General features: G+C 34.3%; 1 protein-coding gene across 1 annotated transcript; it reads right to left on the minus strand.

Annotated features, from left to right (window-relative positions):
• Positions 1 to 3,439: 3,439 nt before the first annotated feature.
• LOC107062978 (uncharacterized) lies at positions 3,440 to 11,116 on the minus strand. Its single transcript, XM_015314309.1, has 3 exons — positions 10,882 to 11,116; positions 10,602 to 10,664; positions 3,440 to 3,696 (listed from the first exon to the last, which is right to left on the minus strand). Exons 1-3 carry the CDS (start codon positions 11,114 to 11,116, stop codon positions 3,440 to 3,442), a joined length of 555 nt encoding a protein of 184 aa, XP_015169795.1.
• Between the last annotated feature and the right edge of the window lie 9,994 nt (positions 11,117 to 21,110).

The raw sequence follows: 21,110 nt of genomic DNA on the forward strand, positions 1-21,110 counted from the left end.
AGAATTCCCATCATTGATGGCAATGAAAGTCGTTATGTAAAGAATGTAATATGATTACGAAATTGACACTTTGAGCTCATTTAAATGTATGTTTCTGTTATTATCGGTTTTCTCTTGTATACATAATGTTGAGAATGTTGAGGACATGTTCTAACTTTGATCAAGTATACTAGTGTTATTCATGGACCATTATGTGTCTGTAAAGATTTGTGTTTGATAATAGACTAATATTGTAGTACATGAAAGAGACTACATCAAATAAGGAAATGTATAATCGGTATGACTCATATTCGTTGATTTATTCAATAACAACAAAGTGACTCAAAAAGGTGACTCCAAACAGCAAAACTCAATTTCAAGTGGTCACTGCAGATTTCCAAGTGACCAATCTGTTTTTTTTTTTAAAATAAACTCTAGAATTCTGATCTCATTTGTTGCAAAAAGTGTTGAACTCCTGTGTTTCTGCCTCTATTACATTGAAATCAATTTTGTATTGAAATCACCACACATTACTCCATAAGGAACGTCTATTGAGAGTCTTAATTCTGGTATATACTATAGTCAGATGGAAGTGAATTCGGAATTGATAACGGTCCAAAAATACTACTTTAAAGAATTTAAAATGAAAGAATTTGAGGTCTAAAACAAGAATGAATTATGGAATTGAAACTTAAAAACGATATAGAAGACAAAGAGGAATAAATTTACCTTTGAACTAGAATAAATGGACAAGAAATGAGCAACAACACTCTAAACTAAGCTCACAACAATGGGGTTTACTACACACTGATTTGAAAACAGAGAAAACAAGAGATATAAAACATACAGCGATCGTCAATCTGACAGACTCGTGGCCACATGTATGGTGCTGCTAGTACAAAAAAGTTTGCAAGAGCAGATCTCCCCAAATTCCTTTGGCTCCACAGGTGCGAAGGCCAGCCGTAGGCGTGAGCCCACACCGGCGATAGGCATCCGAAAGTGTGGCTCCCCACTGACGTCACCTACTTTTGCCGGTGCAACTAGTTCACTGTAGGAGAAGATCTGCTAAAGCGAACAAAGCTTCGGTAGAGCGAATGCATCACCAACTAAAGATAAAAATCTGCAAATGCAAATCGAACCTGAGCAAAACTCACCCAAAACTCTCCTACCACCTTAAAAAGCATACCACCTATACCAACAAGTCAAAAATACAGTATAGAAACTATGAGAAGCGTTCCACCAACTTGATCTATCTCTTAGGTTTTCACTCATTTTAATATTAGTTGGCTTGATATCAAGACCATTGAATGTAAAACAAAATCAAAACAAACAATAGATCATCAAAAAGGAGAATTTCTAGGTAAACTCAAAATAGTACGACACAATAACAACGTACGGTCATTAACATTAAAAAACAGATATTATTCGGGACTCTAAATTTAATATTTAATGCACTTTTTTCCAACAAAAAAAAAACTCAAAAAAAGTAATGAACCACTGGATATAATAGTATGTCTTGGAGTATCACTTGCATTTGAGAGCGATTTTGATCTTATGAATTGTATAAGAGATGATGTCGTTTGCATTTTTTATTGACTCCATATGAAGATTTGTAGCATGAAGGTTGTTCTCCATCATTTGAAACCCTATAGTTACCAATGATCCACTATAGACTCCATTATCGTTCTTTCTAAAAATACCATTGCCGTTATCAGTTGCCGAACAATGTTGAACTGTTGAAATTACATTGGGCAAGAGATGAACAAATGAAGAATCCCCCTCTTTCATCATCATATTGATTTCTTGAGAATTAACTATTCCATATACTAAAAGAAATCCAATTGCATTCGTACAAGCATCTTGAAAGATCAGCATGTTGTTTTGTTTTGCACTATTGTTGTCCCCCTACAATGTCAAACCAAAAGATAACTTAGTTATATATTAACGATAAATTAAAAGAACTAATAATATAACATTTCTAGAAAACACAACAATTAATCATTCACATGAGCACATAAAAGAGAAATGCCACTATTCAGATTTTGAGCCGTTGAAATGTCCACCAACGGTTGCATTGGATCATTATTGGACAAGACATCCCATTGGCTCCTTGTTTTATTATCAATGAAGAATTCAAACAAGTGTTATTGTTTGATGGGTAACCTAATTGTCTATGTGGCACTTACCACTGCACCAATAGGCTCACCCATATGACCAGTGTTCGTCCTCGTCATCAACTTTGGATATTCTCCATTTTCTAATTGAATTACTTTCCACTTGTGAGTAGTGGCACAAACCCCCGCACAAAAATTGCGAGTCATGCGTTGAACCAACATCCACATACAAATCTAGTCCTTTGAGACAACTGCCATAAATGAAATATCATTAGAATTCAATTTTTTTTATTAATACTCAAAAGTGTAAGAAAAAGGGCACAAAGGATTTGTATGATTACTCGTGGGATCAACAAATGACTTCATCACTCTCAAGAACTCTGATTGCCTTTGCAAACTGGCTATCCACTTTGTGCACCAAACCTCGACCCTTCTTGACCAAAGAGTGGTACAAATGGTTGACATGATTTTCATTATTCAATGTGCTCGATCCAAATAACCTAAAAATATTATATGAACATTGAATCATTAGAAGGGAATTAAATTTCATGCAATATGAGAAACTTAGCTCATTAAATTTTAGAAAATTATAGAGGCCTACACATGATGTAAAATGGATGGACAATTTAAGTTGAATTACCTAGGAGTGACCATTAAACATGTCTTTAACAACACAACCAGAAGGGAGCCTTCGGCAATTTTGAATTTCACATTGTTGTGAACCTTGTTGGATAGTCAACAGACACATCCACAACAACCCATAAACCATCAACATGTTTCTTACAGTAGCGGAGAAACTTTATTTCCCGAAAAGGAACCAAATCAGAAATAAGCTGTAATTCAGTTTTAATCTGCAAATCAGTACTTTCAAGTTCTTAGTACAGAAAATGATTGAATAAAAAAGATATGTAAGTTTCATCAAAATATTGACTATGCAGAAATACCAATAGCAAAGCAGCGCCCTTGTTTTCACCTAAGCCAGTAGAAATCACATCAATAGTACTGGTGTTACCGACAATGCATGGAAACATCTCCACTCATCGATTCTGCAAAACGAAAAACATAGTGCATAGAAAGAAAAACATAATAGGTCAACACATACTTTTATCATGAATTAAAAGTTAAACTTAATGATTAAAAATATGCAACAACTAATAAAAACCATTAAATAAAAGAGTGGAAGGCATTGAATTTTTTACATTAAAGAGGTAAGAAGTTAATAGAAGAAAATTCTTAATAAATTTTATGAGAGTGGAACACATTGAATTTAAGGTGAAGAACTAGCATACCTTATCCATCAACGTTTCCACCAATGTCAAACAGTTTTGAGCCATTACACATGATGATCAGGTAGCTTCTGTTGTGAAATGTCCAGGTTTCATACCAATAATTAGTATAAAAGAGCTATCATATTCCTTAACATTCAACATTTCCCCATCTCCATCCACACTTCTATACCAGAGAGGTTCTCCACTCCTAGCCAGCCTATGCAGCTCATCCGAGGCATCCAGAGCAAGATTTATTAATCTTGGCTTATCAAGTGATCGCAACTCTGAATTGTTCATCATGAAAGTCGATGATCCTTCTAATGATGTTGATGACCCTAAAAGTTTGTTCATATCAAACGTTATCCTCTTAACTTCATCTTTTGGTCGAGCATATTCATTCTATGTTTGATGTTCATCAACATTTATGTCCATACCAATAGCTTTACTATTGCATCGATTACAAATTAGAAATTTATCATGGCTTCTTTCATTGAACTATACTCTATCATCATTAAGATCTTTGGAGGAGAGGGGGGGTGAAAGTCACCTATATCTAAAAAGGAAATTGAAAATGATGTGGAGGGTATAAGAGGAAGTTGTCCTAATAGATTAGGGACACGACTATTACATAGTAAAATTCTTTTTTTTTTTAAAACAAAAAAAAATTCAGCAACTAGGGCCATGGTTCATTAATGGCTTTTTTTTGTCGTCAAAAGATTACACCCAAATTTTATAGCCTCGAAAACAAAGGAGATGAAATCTGCAATCTAGATAAGACTTTAGTATACAAAGGATCCAACATTCTATGCACAATTTTGGGAGTGCTTGGTCACGTCAATCAAAATTACTCGAGCAAACATGATAAACGGGTTGATCAAGTGGTAGTTGATCAAAGCGATGCTAACCAACGTCCAACAATAGAAAAATCAAAAGGCGATACAGAGGGAAATGTAGATTGGCAGTTAGTCACTTTTGTAAGGAACAAAAAACAGAGCAACTGAGCAATACAATGTTAGATTATTTTATGTGGACACAAATAAGTATCTTGAATCAAGAACTTTTCATTATAGGAAAATGCTTGATTCCTCAAGAGCTACTCTCCAAATGGATAAAAAAAAATCACAAATCTCGCTGCAAATCACATCTCAAAGCTTGAAACTGCCCCTCTAACCCCTACTTCTCCCCAATCGGCGCTACCTTAACCCCTACATTGGCCCCTATAACCCCTAAAGAGATATCTCAAGAATTCTCACGTCTAGGATTAGAGAATCAAGGATTGTATTGATGATTGAAATTGTTGAGTACATGTTCCTTATATCAGGAGAGAGTTGTAGAGTCATATGTTAGCTATACATAGAGTCCTACTACAATACCTATTAATACTATAATAATAATAGTGCAATTATAAATAATCTAATTCTAGTCGTAGTATAATCCTAGTCGACTTCAGCTAGTACAAAAAGTTGCAGCCTAGTCAATACAATTGACCTAATCCTAGAATGACTCTAACTCTGTTGTCCACGTTCATTGGACTAGGTTGTTCAGCCTATTCCATAGCTTCAGTTTCCTTTATCTTCAACAGTATCAAATCAACAAATCTTGGAAGCCATCGTCAGTAACCCTACGAATTTCATAAATGAAAAAATTATTTTAAAAACAAATACCAATTACCTTTCTAAGGAAATCCTACACCAGTCATTACCTAGAGGCTCCTTGTTTGAAACTAAATGTACCACATCTAAAAAATGCTAGGAAAACAAGAGAAATAAACAAGATACTTGTAGAAATCTTGGTACACCACCTAAAATAAAAAATGTATATCCAGAAAGTGACTCTTTAATTACAGATAAGAACTACTCACACTAATAAATTAACTACCAATGTTCCTAGGACTGATATTCTTTATTTAGAAAGATTTAAAAAGAACTCCACTTCTAATCCTATCAAGTCTTTATCCATAGAACTACCTATAAGCTCCAAAAATTTAAAGAGTTCCACTATCTTCTTAACGAAGATGTGGGAAAATAAGGCATTCACTAGTCTCTAAACATTCTAGGACAACAACCCGATCACTCCAAAACAATATGAATGATAAAATCCTCCAACCTATCTGGTGACCCGTGGGGAACACACCTACTTTGCTACCCAAGCACCTGAACTGGACCCAACACCCTACTCATGGTTGGAGATTAGTCTGTAATATCAAGCTCTCTCTTTTAGTGTGGCGGTAGAGGGAAGAAAAGTGATAATATTAGTGCAAAACCTGACCTTCCTGGCTCAAGTGGTCTCCGAGAGTGTGAGACTAGCCATGGATACATACAACAGCCATATTTGGTTTTCAATAATCCTTCTCCCTCCTCTGAGTTTTTTGTTCCCACAAATCCCTTGTTACCATCACCCAACTTGTGATCCTCTCTTCAGTCCTCTTAGCCGAACAACTAAAAGGGAACCTCTATTCTTCCCGCCAATCTATTTTCCTCATTAGATTACACAGACGATGCCAACTCCGTGGGGTCATCAGGAAACGACAACAACCTACTCTATTATATTGGTCCACAACAATGCGTCAGAGAGCTCCCCAAGCGGTCCCCACTAGCCCTACAATAGCCTCCCCAGTAATACACCTTCAGAACTCCTCCCCACCTCTATATTATCTAAAGTTGAATGAAAAATGTAGACTTACAAGAGGTAAAGGATGTAATAGAGTTATTGAGGGACACTTGAACATAAATAGCGGTTTAAAGAACATAAAAGTTGTAATATTTGAAGAGAAGTTAGAAAATAAAACACATATTTATTTGTCCACCAAATCTGTTTAAAAGCTCAACGACCAAGAGATAGGATACTAAGTGATAGTTATGAATCCAACTCTAAGAGTGGAGAACCCCTTGAACTTAGAAGGTGTAGTACCGATGAACACCTCTCCCGCACTGAATAGGTCAATAAATTAATACTAAGAAATTGTAGGGGATGCAATGTGGATGCCTTTTGAAGGAGTTTTTGAGCATTACTAGACTATCACAAGCCACCATTAGTGTCTCTTGTCGAAACAAAAAAGCAGGAACATCAACCCGTTTTAGATAACTTCACCTTTACAAGAATGATTCAAGTCCCAATTACTAGATACTTTGAAGGCTTAGTGATTTTATGCTATGATACAGTACTAGATTGAGATGACATTGCTACCACTGGGCAGGAGATTCATGCAATGTTGAAGGTAAGTTCACCAAATGACTCATGGCTTTTTAGTTGTATTTAATAATTATGTTAGCACATATAGAGATTCTCATAAAATATTATGGCAAAACCTAAAAACAATAAAAGATAGTTTCAAGGATAATTGACTATTAGGCAGGGACTTTAGCGAAATCCTAAGCTTAATAGATAAAATTGGAGGAAAACCTATCAATAACTCACGAGCTAATGATTTATGGAGATTGTTAACTACTGTGAATTGATAGATATGGGCTATAAAGGTGATTGCTACACGTGAATAAGTCCCAACTTAAATATGAAAGACTAGATCTTCTTTTTTTTTGCAAACGATAAGTGGATTCACATATTTTTTTATTCAGAAGTACAAAACTTGTCATTCACACACTCAGATCTATGTAAACTTCTCCTTATACTAATTCCAAATTCAAACCATAAATGTGATTTACTCTTTGAATTTGAAACCATGGGGACAACTAATCCGGATCATGTTAAAATTATTAGTCAAACATGGTATCAAATACTAGAACATTGTTGGAAACCTTATAATTACTTTGTAAGGAAGTTTTTAATAAAGGAGGGATACCTAAGGAAATTAATGAAACACCTATCTGTTTGATCCCAAAAAAAAAGAGAAATCCAAATAACATGAAAGATTTTAGATCTATAAGCCTTTGTAATACTACCTATAAGGTCATAACAATTGTCTCCCCCCCCTCCCACACACACACCCTATAATCATAGTCTCTCCATCCCCCAGCACCCCCTCAAACCCTGATAGTAGTTTAACACTTCCACTATTATGTAATAGCGCATAATAAACTTTTAATACAAGTATCTTGTTTAATAAAAAAAAAGTGTCATACCAATAAAAGAATTAAAAGTACTTAACACATACGCTATTTTAACTCATTGACGTATATAATTTAGGTGTACATCGTATAATCTTTGTAGAGAAAAAATATTTTTTTTATAGAAGGACTTTTTTTTCTTGGGTCTTCAATTCATGTTACACTATTTATTATTTTATCGGATGTTCTATGAAGGGTTATCATATATCTCTAATTAAGGACTTCATTAAAAATTCAAAGATTTTACAAACTCTAAATTGATAATTTGGAGAATCTATAATTATAGCAGAAACTCGTAATTAAACAAACAAAAATCTAGAGCAACAGCCATGTTGATTTCCACAAAACTAACTTTTTTCTACTTTTTCTTACAACTATATAATCTAAACAAAAAATTTGTACATCTAAAAAATTTTATTTTTTAAAAAAATTGATAAATACCAGTACTATGATATAAATTTTAATTAAAAAAAACTTACTTACCTCTAACGGAGAGATATTGAATTGCAGACTCAAAAGGTGTTTTTGGGAACCAAAAAATTGGACTAGAGAATAAAAAATAGATAGATAAAAGATGGATAGATGGTATGGATATATTTATTTATTTATTTCTTACCAAAAATTGTGAGATAACAAACATAAAGATTACATTAATCAATTGATTAATTCATTTAAGCAACTTTTGTATGTTAACTAATAATGTATAAGTAGTTGATATATGTATTACAACTTGTATAGACTGAAAGAAAATGTGGGACCACTGTGAATGGTTTTCTACTCACTTACAAAAAGATAAATGATTACCACTATGAATGGTTTCCTACTCACTTACCAAAAGATAAATGATTAAGATTCATATCTAGTATTCAATCTGATTTTTTGAACAAAAAAATATTCTAGTAAAAATAATTTTATGTTTAAGATAACAAAATACTATATTTTTATTAGGTATTAATATGATTTTATACCATCAATTGTTGTATTTCTGTTTTACTAGCATTGTCTTTTTTTTGTTTTAAAAATGAAAATTTTAGGTCAAAGGTTGGTTAATTATACATCTTCATTTGGGATTTATAATGTAAATATGATATCTTTTCAAATATTTATAGTTAACATATTGTTTATATTATTTCATAGTGAAACATAGTAATTAGTATTTTTTGTCTTATGTGTTCATTTGAGATTTAAAATACAAATCGAATATCTTCTTGATGGTTTATGTTTAGTAATTTTTTATTTATTTTAAGTAAGACATAATTAATTACTTCGTTGTTGTACGTGTCTATTTGAGAATGAAAATGTAAACTTAACATCTTCTCGATTGTTCATAATTAGTATATTATTTTTCTTATTTAGAAGTGAAACATAATAGTTATTTTTATTGTTAAAGATGTACCGATCTGATTCCTCCTATTATCGTCAACCAGTAGGTAAGTCAATTCATACCCAGAATGACAAGTAATGGATACAAGGGTAGAACTAAACAACACTAACATTAAACAATAAAATAAGATGGAAATGGAAGCAAACCAAAAATATATATACAATAGAATCCCTCCAAGAACTTGAAAGTCACAAGTATAAAGTTGTCTAATATAAAACAACAAGTCCTAAAAATGGACCACAACATAATCCTAACAATGTCAACCAAGGTACTTGTCTTTGTTTCAACCACCCTATTTTACTAAGGTGTATTGGGAGCCAAAATTTATGATGGAATCAATGTTCAGCACAAAAACTTTCAACTTTGGCATATTTAAACTCAGTGCCATGATCTAACATAATCTCTCCAATCTTATAGGTCATTTTCTGGGTCATCTTGGCAAATATCATTAGTACATCATACGTTTCATCCTTGGACTACAGAAACATAGTCTAGGTGAACCTTGAGAAATCACAAAAATGTACTTCTTTCCACCCCTTCTCCAATCTTTATAGGACCACAAAGATCCATATGGAGTAATTCATGATGCCCATTGGTGTTTACTTGCTTCTTTATCTTGAAAGAATATCTGGTTTGCTTTCTTTTGACACATGTATCACAAACTTTTTGATCAACAAATTTAATCTTTGGCAATCCACGGACTAGGCCATTCGACACAAATTTGTTCAAAAGAGAAGCACTTACATCGTCAAGTCTTTTGTGCCACAAGTCAGCATTTTCAGTTTGAGCACTGAGACACATGAAATTCTCACTATGAATAGTGTGGAGATCAGCAATATACATATTCTTGCATCTCTTTTACATCAAGTTTGTAACCACATACTTATTTAATAAGAACTTGGCTTCACTGCCTTCATCACAAATCTTTGAAACACATAGTATATTGTACTTCGGCCCGTTGACGTGGTACACATCTTTAATTGAGTGTTCTCCATTGGAAAGAAAAAGATAATGAAAAGGAAAATGAACAGAAAGAGAGTTAAAGATATTAAAAGTTACTGTAAACTTCTTCAGATATGATTTTTGATGAAAGGAACAAGACCTTCTATAAATCGTCTTAACAAAAACTGAAAATACTAAAATCTAGGTCCACTAACCGTCTAATTACTAATTAGCTACTAATTTGCAACAATATCTAAACTTGCTGAGATAAAGGAAATTAACTAACAAACTCCTAAAGACTTGGTCAAGTATCTTTTGAATCACTTTTCGATACTTGCCTTGATTCAAAATTGTAGACTCCAAGTTGACCTTTGAAGAACTCTTGCTTTGCTTGCGGAAGTGACTTCAGGAAGATGTATGCTACTTGCTCATTTGTATCACAAGACTTCAAAGTAATTTCCCAGTAGAAACAAGTCTTTGGATAAAGTGATAGCAAATATCTATGTGCTTTGTTCTACTATGGAATGTTGGCTTCTTTGACATCGCAATAACAGATCTATTGTCACAAAAAATCTCAGTTGCCAGCTTGTTTCTAATTAAAATCAGCAACAAGTCTCCTTAACAAAACTAATTGACATGCAGCAGAAATAGAAAAAACTTCCACTTGTTCTGTTGCCATACCTCGCTGTGTTTCTTCTTGAATAACAAGTGAGTAGGCTTGACGAACATTGGGTAGTGGTGAGTCACATGAGAAATGACATTGCTCGATCTTCTATTGATTAAATTTATAAAGTGGAATGTTGGCTTCTTCATCATTGCAACACAAATCTATTATCACCAAAAATCTCACTTGCACCAGTTGGTTTCTGATTAAAATCAGCAACAAGTCTTCTTAACGAAACTTCTTGATAAGCTGCAGAAGTTGTTGCAATATATTCAGCCTCTGAAGTTTATAATGCTACCATTTCCCTTCTTCTTTGAACTCCATCAAACTGCTCCAGATTCAAGATTATACAAGAAAACCGATATGCTCTTTTTATCATCAATGTTGCCTGCGTAGTCACTACCATTAAAGCCAATTAATGTGAAGTTTGTTGCCTTAGAATACAAAATTCCATGATCTGTCGTACCTGCAAGATATCCCAGTTGTTTTTTTGCAGCTCCAAGATGAAGCTTACCCGGATTGTGCAGAAATCTCGATATGATGTCAACACAAAAAGAAATGTGTTGTCTTGTATTAGACAAGTAGTTCAAACTACCAACCAGATTTCTAAAATAAGTCGCATTTGCAATTTCAGAACCATCATCACGATATAACTTCTCATTAATATTCGTCGGCGTAGCAGCAACATTGAAATTTACCATATTGAACTTTTTAAAAAGATTTGTTCATATTTTCTTTATGAAAAAAATATGACATCAACTCCCTGTTTCACCTCAAGACCAAGAAAATAATGAAGTAGACCCAAATTAGACATTTCAAAGTTCTTCATAATGCAGTCTTTAAATCCAGTGATGATAGACTCACTCAAACCCAGATATATCACATCGTCAACATAAAGACATACAACTAGAAAATCATTTTCGCCTTCTCTTTTTATATAAACTAGTTTTACGGCACGTGTGTATCGTATATATAGTATATGATATTGTAAAATAGAATTAATATTACTAAATTAAAGCTTTTTAGTAAATAATTATAATTGAACGAACATAGGACAAGTGTTTTTAAATTATTATTACATATTGTCATAGAGTTACTTGTATTTTCAGATCAAAAGAACAGATATCACTAAAACATTTCAAAATACATTCAAAGTTTAAATATGGGAGAAAGTGACATTTGTTTAATAATATTATTTCTTACTTCACTCAATTTATTAAACAGATCTAATCAACAAAATAGAAAAAAAATATCCATTCAAAAAATGTCACCAATAGCCTTTCCTCTTGAGGTTATAAACATAAATGATGTACACCGTTTAAGTATAAATTTTGTCTTAAATATTCATACTTGAAATTTAGTATGTGCATGACACTAATAAGGATTACCATAAGTATTTCAATATTTTATCTTTATATGTAACATATCTTTTACCAATTAATATTTGAGTAAGATTATCATAGAGAGGTAATTTTATAAAAAAAAAAGGTACTTTATTGTTATAACGAATGATGGTTAAATTGAGGTTTGAGTGTATGTCAAATATTTAGCTTGACCAATTCTTTGTTTTAGATATACATATATATTTCAGTATCATAATTTAATTATAATATATGAACAACATCACCTTTGGTGAAAAAAATATTTCATTTCTTTAAGTTTCTTCCTTATCTTTGTAGAATTGTAGTCTTCTCATTTTTTTCTGCCGCATACATATGATACAGTTGTTGTCTAATGAAAGTATCTAGTATCTTATAGAAGTTGTTGTCACGACCCGAGTCTACACCCTGTACGTGGCTGGCACTCAAGAACCATTATTGGTCCCCAAGAGAACCCTCATCCTGACTCAACAAGCGGAAGACTAACTTAAGCATGCGAAAGCTTAAAAATTAAATAAAAATTTATGAAACCTAAATACAAAGCTTTAACTAAAAAGAAAACTCTGAATAATATAGTATATTCAACTCGCCCCAAAATGGGCAACTTAAGTCTTTAAACATTTAACAAAATAAATGAACAGACTTCTTAAAACACTATTTTTTTATCTATGAAGCCTCTAAGTGAAAAAGATGGAAATCGGGATAAGACACAAGACCTCCTAATAACTAATATAACTAAAAGTAAAAGTGGAACCCTATAGAAGCAAGGAGGCTCACCATAGCTAACTCGAACTCCATTTGGTATCAACGAAGCTCCTGTTGATGACCTTGAATACCTATATCTGCATCATCAAAGGGTGCATGCCAAATGGCTCAGTACATGGAATGTACGAGCATGTAAGGGGAATTCTAAAGCATTAACATAAGCTTGAACTAGATAAAATAGAAACATACGTACCTCTTCTCAACTCACTCAACTCAACTCAACTCAAAGAAACATGGTTCAACTCCACTCAAGTAATACTCAAGGGTACTCGAAACTACCCAAACATACTTATCTCAGAGGTACTCAAGGATAAGATACTCAACTCAGCAATAAGGCTCTCAACTAAGTGAAACTCAACAATAAGGTACTCGACAAAATGAAGCACATATTCACTCAAGATACTCAACCCAAGATGCTCAACTAGAAGGTACTCACATAGAGATACTCAACTCGAAAGACTCAACTCATGATACTCAAGGATAAGGCAATGGTAAAAGTGTGCAATATATATATATGGAAACCTGTAAAACTGTAGATAGCAACTCAATGTATTGAAAAATACAATAATACTCAATATGTATATAAAAATACAATATAACTATGTGGGAGTTTCTCTAACCGATAACCATCACTATGAGCTATGTGATGATACATAGTCTCGCCCACGCTTCCAGAATTGTCCTATACTCTGCCAAGGTATAAGACCTCCCAACTAAGTGGATCCACTAGTCTGTGCTAAAAAGCACTGAGGAATCATCTAAAAAGTATGACTCTTTCTGCCCACATCGTCTACATGGTTTATGAAGACTTGAGTTATTTGAACTCGCGTCCCCATATCGGTGCTCAATACTACTCCCAAAATATACTCAACTCATATGTTTAAAACATAACTCTTTCTGCAGTTTGAGATAATTACTCAAATCTTACTCTAAAAAGGAGATGTTTCTCAACTGCTCAAAGATCTTTTGGAAATCTCAATTTCCTCCTCTTTTAAATGAGAAAGCATTAACTCTTGGAAATACTTAGCTTCCATATATCATTTTAAAGAAAATGAACTCGACTCTACTCTTTATCAACTCAAGTGCTCAAGTCTTAAAACAAGTTTAGAAAAAATTTGTCAAAGACATCTCAAAATAAGGTTCATGCCGAATTATGGACGTGAACGACTCAATTCAAGGTTTTCAACAACTATAGATAGAACTCAATATTTGAAACTCAAGAACTTCAATGATACTTCCCATTTCAAGAATGCTCAACTCGGATGGTTCATACGGAATTATGAGCATAAACTACTCAACTCAAGGACTTAAAAGATACTTCTTATCTCAAGACTACTCGACTTATAGGGTTCATGCGGAGTTATGTGCATGAACTACTCAACTCAAGGACTTCATGGGTAACATGTAATAGTATCATGATTAGTAATATACTCCCCAAAGGATTATGAACTCAATAATCAAGACTTAGAACTTGAAGATACTACTCCTCTCAAAGATACGCAACTTATAGAGTTCATGCGGAATTATGGTCATGAACGACTCGACTTGAGGGTCTACATAACAACATGGAACTCATATAAATGAATCCTCTCATTGTCATACTTATTTTCTCAAAACTTGGCTCAAATTGATAGTTGATCTTAAAGGATTTATGATTGACCTCAAATATTTCTTGGACTCTACTCTTAACTCTCTCTTGAATGTGAATTATGAATTCAAGAGTTATAGTTCATGATATGAAGGATCTAGGTGATAGTGTAGACTCATGAATACATTATGCTCAGTCTCATGCTCACTTACTTGAATCTTGAAACAAGTTATTAGAAATTATAGAAGACTCCTCAATAAAGGACTCAAATGGACTCTCTCAAAATGTTCGGAAGAACTCTCAAGAGTTAACTCTTAACTTTACCTTGATTTTGAATTATTAATTCAAGGTTATGATTCATGTTATGAATGATTTCTTAGTGTTTGGAAGAAGTTCAAGGTGTTTGGGATCAAAAGGGGTGAAGATACACTTCAATGGATCTCAAACGGGACAACCGACAGTACATGAGTAGGGGCAGGCGACTCTGATGCGTTCTGGGCGTAGGGCGCCAGCCCTAAACTGCAGAGGCTGCATATGGGCGCACTGCAGGGGCGCCAGCCCATCCCCTTGGGCGTATTTGGGGCGCACCGCCCCAGCATCTCCCCAGACCAAGGTTGACTAATTTCGCCTCTCATTTTCTGATCCTAAATTGATTTTAATTGATTTATTTTCTCAAGTTTTCCTTAGATTCAATCACTTAACCTAAGTACACTCAAAATAATCACTTTCATCTCAAGAAATCATCAAAAACCCAACAAAACGAGATTTAGAATCAACTTCAAGAACACCTATCAAGAACTTAAATCCTTCAACTTTTGAGAGTGAAAATACGCTGAAAATAACATGTTTGGCATGTGTGTGAAAAAACCCAACATTAAGGAAGCTTACATACCTCTTAGGGATCAAATCCATGGCAAATATCCGTGACAAAACTCAAGAACCTTAATGAACGCCTTGATCCTTTCTCTTTTCTCCTTTTTTCTCCTCTTCTTTTATGTTCTTGAACTCTCAACTAAAACCCTAGGCGTGTATGAGGATTATAAAACTGAACCCAATAGGATTAGACCCTTAAAACCTTACTAAAAATGAATTAAATCTGATTTGGTAAGGAAAAGACCAAAATACCCCTTACTATTTTCAAATAACTTTCCTTAACTGGATAGCCTGACTTCAAAAAGGCATATCTCACTCATCCGAAGTTGAAACTTAGCAAACTCGGTGGCGTTGGAAATATATTTCAAAGACCTTTCATAGGGTACGGTTTAGGTCACCTAACTCATCCTGTACTGAAAGTTATGGTCATTTGAAGTTGATCCAAAACTTACAAGAACTTAGGAATGACTTGAATGAACTCTCTTTAGTTATTCTTGGAACTCAAGCTGCTACATCTAGTGACCTTAACACTCAAGAAATTTTATTTTCCTCGGTAAAATCCTACTCACAACGAAGGATGATTTTAGTCTCAGTTCGGAAAACAATTCTATGGTGTTACACTATCTCCCCCTTGGGATCATTCGTCTTCGAATGACGACTAGATTGGGTATGGGATGGGTTACTCTTACTAAGGTCTGCATGTAATGGTATGCTCTTATTATATTCAAGCTTAATCTAAATCCTTAATTACATTCAAGTCATATACCTCTCTATAGGGAATCTCATCCCAAGACTATTACTCTTTACCACCACATTGGGCTCATATCAAAACCACCTTATGTTTAACAACACAACATTCAAGCTTAGTACTCTAACAACTCCATTTGTAAAATGGCCTGTAAAAAGATATCCCCCAAGCTCTTTGTAACTCATTACTATCTTACTCTCAAACACTTGACTTGATTTCTCATCTCTGCATCTCCCCCTTAGGTCAAAAGTTGCCACTTGAAAGCTATGGACATATTCCATCATCTCTAAATGGTCTACATCTTCTTTTACTCTAACACTCGGGAGAAGCTTATCAGATGACTACCGAACTCTCCATAAAAGGTAATAAAACCTCTTGCTAAGGTGTTTCTCTTAACCTCTTGTGATTACATAGCCTCTCGGTACACCTCTTAACTCTCTTGTTACTCTTGTGTCTTATCCACGCTTCACTGCCCTTATCTAAAGGTTTGGGTCTCTCACTTGTACCACTTATATCTAATCCAACTAACATCTTAATTACTTAAGTCTTCTAGATCAAATCTCAAGACTAACATCACCTTCATATTTCCATTCTTTTGATCATGACACTCATCTCATATTCAAACTTAATGTTCATTACTAAAACCCGGATATCAATACGATTGCTCGTCTACTATACTATATCTCATTACCTGATCAGTTCTATAACCTTATGAACATCATAACCCTCTCAAAACAAATCATAAGATTAGCTTAGATTTATCACTTTATGAATACTTTTGCTTTATTATTCAACACATGAATTTAGTCTCCTCTAATATGATGGCACATTGACGTCAACTCTTTTCTGGTTAACAAACATATGCTCTATCTCATCTTGACTAGTAACTCTTACTCTACCCATAAGGGAAAACTCCTCATCATTAACTTACTGGGTGCATGACTATAGTAATATAGCTCTTCAAAAACTATCTCCCTTTCTAGGATTACTAAACCTCTGCATACTTTCCTCAAATTCTGGGCACTTTCACTACTATTGCTCATGATCTCGTAACTCATGTTACCTTTTTGGGTGAAAATCTTACCCAAGCTCTAAACATACTTTCTCATAAGGATCTCAACTAAAACAAGGCTTAAGGAAAAGAGTACAACTCAATTTTAGCTCAAACGTACAATTCATATGAATATGGGTTCATTTTCTCGAACTCAACACTTAATTAACTCATGGGCTCCTCTCGAGCCACTCTGGAGTCTCATTACTTATTCAAGGCTTTTGCTAAGAGCAACTCATCGATAAAGAACTGACTTTTATTTTCAACCACCTTTAGTATGACGGGTAGTCGAATGAATCTGAGAAACGCACTAGTATGAACAAATCTCTATGAATTAGCTCTATTGAATGATTTAGAGTATGAAAGAAGGGGAAATTTTCTTAAATGTCCATAGTCCTTCATTTATAGAAGTGGGGCCCTCACAACTATAAACAAGATACTACTTGACACGGTTTCATAGACACCCTAGGACCCTTGAACTCTGTGCTTTGATACCAAGTTTTTCATGACCCGAGTATACACTCTGTACATGGCCGACACTCAAGAACCATTACTGGTCCCCAAGCAAACCCTCATCCTGGCTGAATATAACCGAAAGACTAACTTAAGCATGCAAAAGCTTAAAATTTGAATAAAAATTCATGAAACCTAAATACAAAGCTTTAACTCAAAAGAAAAATCTGAATAAGAAAATATATTCAACTAGCCCCAAAATAGGCAATTTAAGTCATTAAACATTTTAAAAAATAAATGAACAAACTTCTGAAACTCTATTGTTTATCTATGAAGACTCTAAGTGAAAAAGACGGAAGTCGGGACAAGACCCACGACCTTCTAATAACTGATATACCTGAAAGTAAAAGTGGAACCCTGCAGAAGCAAGGAGGCTCACCATAGCTAACTCGAACTCCATGTGCTATCAACGAAGCTCCTGTTGATGACCCTGAATACATGTATCTGCATCATGAGAGGATGCATGCCAAATGGCTCTGTACATGAAATTTATGAGCATGTAAGGGGAATTCTAAAGCACAAACATAAGCTTGAACTTGATAAAAAGGAAACATACTTACCTATTCTCAGCTAACTCAACTCAGCTCAACTCAAAGAAACATGGTTCAACTCCACTCAAGGAATACTCAAGGGTACTCAAAAAAACTCAAACATGCTTATCTCAGAAGTACTCAAGGATAAGATACTCAACTCAGCAATAAGGTTCTCAGCTCAGTGAAACTCAACAATAAGTTACTCAACACAATGAAGCACATATTAACTCAAGATACTCAACTCGAACGTACTCACATCAAGATACTCAACTCGAAAGACTCAACTCATGATACTCAAGTATAAAGCAATGGTAAAAGTGTGCAATATATATATATGGAAAGCTGTAAAACTGTAGATAGCAACTCAATGTATTGAAAAATACAATAATACTCAATGTATATATAAAAGTACAATAGAATTCTATTGGAGGTTCTCTAACTGACAACCATCAATTTAGCTATGTGATAATATAGCGTCTCGCCCACGCTGCCATAATTTAGGAGTTCAAGCTTTTAAGGTAGTATATATATATATATATATATATAGTAGGCTCAAGGTTTCTCCTTTGAAAGCCACTCTGCTAGGAATAAGAATCAATTTTGAAGTACCATGCCCGCGACATTTGTTTTATGCCATAAAGTTCCTTTTTAACTAGTAAAACCTATCTTCATTGCCATTAACTACAAAACTTTCAGGTTGTGAGACGTATACTTCCTCTTCATATCACTCATATAAAAAGTTATAGTTAACATCAAACTACTTCACTGATCAATTAAAGTTAGCAGCCAAGGCTAAGAAAGTTCTCATAGTTTAAAACAGGGCAAAAGGAGAAAAAGTGTCGTCGGAGTCAATACCTTGTTGTTGGGAATAACCGTTTGCGACGAGCCTTGCCTTTTGTTTTTGAATGCCGCCATCTACATGATACTTGGTTCTAAACACCCATTTGATCCCAATAGCTTTCTTTCCTTTTGTCAAATTTACCAAGTCCCATGTATGATTCTTTTGAATAGCCATTGACTCCTCTTCTATAGCCTTGGACCATTTATCCTCTTTTTCAGCATCTTCGAAGAATGTAGGATCCGAAACAAGTAAAGCAAAAGTACAAGATGTACTGTTAGCATATCTAAGATTTTGCTTCCTGACTCTTGTTGATCTTCTTAATGGAGTTGGTTCACTGGATGGTTTTTCTAATATTGGAGAAGTTGCTGGTGCAATTGATGAGGTTGCCGATGGACCTGTCAAAAAAGGAGCTGCTACATACTCTTGATCATGAATATCGTCAGAAGGAAACAATTGAATGCTTGAACTTTCATTTGCGGAATTAAAGGTCGAGCTTGCATCTTTATTAAACTCGACATTTCACTGTAATTTTTCCACTCACTGGATTATATAGCTTATAAGTCTAGGATTGTGTGATATATCCGCCGAAAATACATTTTTCACATTTTCATCAATCTTATGTCAAGCTTGTGAATACGTTAAGGAATAAACATATTATATCAACATTGAACCATGAGAAGGGAATTAAATTTTATGCATTATGAGAAACTTAGCTCATTAAATTTTACAAAATTATCTAGGCCTACACATGATGTAAAATGGAAAGACAACTGAAGTTGAATTACCTGGGAGTAACCATTAAACATGGCTTGAACAACATAGCCAGAAGGGAGCCTTCTACAATTTTGAATTTCACATTGTTGTTATCTTTGTTGGGTAGTGTCAACAAACACATCTACAACAACCCATAAACCATCAACATGTTTCTTACAGTAGCGGAGAAACTTTATTTCCCGGACAGGAACCAAATCAGAAATAAGTTGTAATTCACTTTTAATCTGCAAATCAGTACTTTCATGTTCTTAGTATAGAAAATGATTCAACAAAAAAGATATGTAAATTTCATCAAAATATTGACTATGCAGAAATACCAATACACTACTAAAAAATTGTCAAAAAACGACGGCCAAAAGCGACGGACTGCGTCGCTTTTTTGGTCAAAATTGACGGAAAAGTGATGTAGTCACTTCCGTCGCTTTTTAGCTCGACGCTTTTCAAAAAGCAATGGACAACGTCGTTTTTAAAAAAGCGACGGACGGCGTCGCTTTTAGAGACGGACTGCGTCTCTTTTAGCGACGGACTGAGTCACTTTTTTACTTTTTTTTTTTTGAATTTTGTTTAAAAAAGCGTGGACTACGTCACTTTATTTTAATTTTCATTTTTTAAAATTTCTAAAGGGCGACGCAGTCCGTCGCTTTTTCTGGAAATTTATTTTTTGAAAATCCCAGAAAAGCGACGGATAAAAGGACACTTATCCGTCGGTTTTCTGGAAATTTTTATTTTTTAAAAAACCCCAAAAAAGCGACGGACAAAACCAACGCTGTCCGTCGCTTTTCTTGGTTTTAAAAAAATTAAAACCCTAAAAAAGACGATGGACTAAACCACGTTGTCCGTCGCTTTTTTCTGCAATATTTTTTGACAGTAGCAGCTCGCAGCTTCTGTTGCCCACCTGCAAATGCAATTCAATTCAATTCTACACTATTCAGCGTAATCAAACACACAAAATTATAAACAATCTAAACAAAACATAAAACAACAAACTTAAAATAACATTCAAAAGTATCTAAATCATAAATTAAAGACTTATAAAGTCTGTTAAAATTCGTTTTGAAATTTCAAAAAGTTCATATATGTCCAGAGATCTAAACTAGGGAGGGAGATCTACATAATCATCCTCATCACTCTCGTCGTCGGTGTCATCGGGAGCCGAAGTAGTAGGTCGAAGAGCGAGGTTCATCACTTGTTCTTTGATTTGCTGAACGGTCTCACTCATGCTTTGTTGTTCAGCTACTCTTTTCCGCTCCGACTCTGCTAGTGCCGCTGTAAGTTTAGCTATTTGATCCGAATATAGCAGCAATCTGAACACCGTCAAATGCCTCAGCTTGACGTGACGATCCAATACCTTCTAAGCCTGACTGAAGGCGTCTAACATCGTTGCGAGAACCTAGACCATAGCATCTACCCTTGTGTGTCCCCCCTACCACTTTTTCTTTCTAAATCTGAGTGGACAGTTCAGGTGTCAATTAAACCGAACTATCTAGATTCTCAGCGACATACTGAAAGTCATTCTGCATATTAAATATAAATATTGACATCAATATATATACATATCATAAATATATTCACTATTGATAAATATTATTCATATTAAATAACTTACAAAAGTTCGTTCAGCCCTTTCCTC

The sequence above is a fragment of the Solanum tuberosum genome, unplaced genomic scaffold (genome assembly GCF_000226075.1).
Source record: "Solanum tuberosum cultivar DM 1-3 516 R44 unplaced genomic scaffold, SolTub_3.0 scf00278, whole genome shotgun sequence".
NCBI lineage: Eukaryota > Viridiplantae > Streptophyta > Magnoliopsida > Solanales > Solanaceae > Solanum > Solanum tuberosum.

Excerpts from the sequence above, each read along its gene's own strand:
- LOC107062978 (XM_015314309.1), bottom strand. The coding sequence starts at position 11,116 with ATGGTAAATTTCAATGTTGCTGCTACGCCGACGAATATTAATGAGAAG. Across the intron at positions 10,665-10,881 it reads ACAACTGGGATATCTTGCAG|CTTATCAAGAAGTTTCGTTA; the intron begins GTACGACAGATC and ends CAACTTCTGCAG. Across the intron at positions 3,697-10,601 it reads TCAGAAACCAACTGGTGCAA|GGTCATCAACATCATTAGAA; the intron begins GTGAGATTTTTG and ends ACAAACTTTTAG.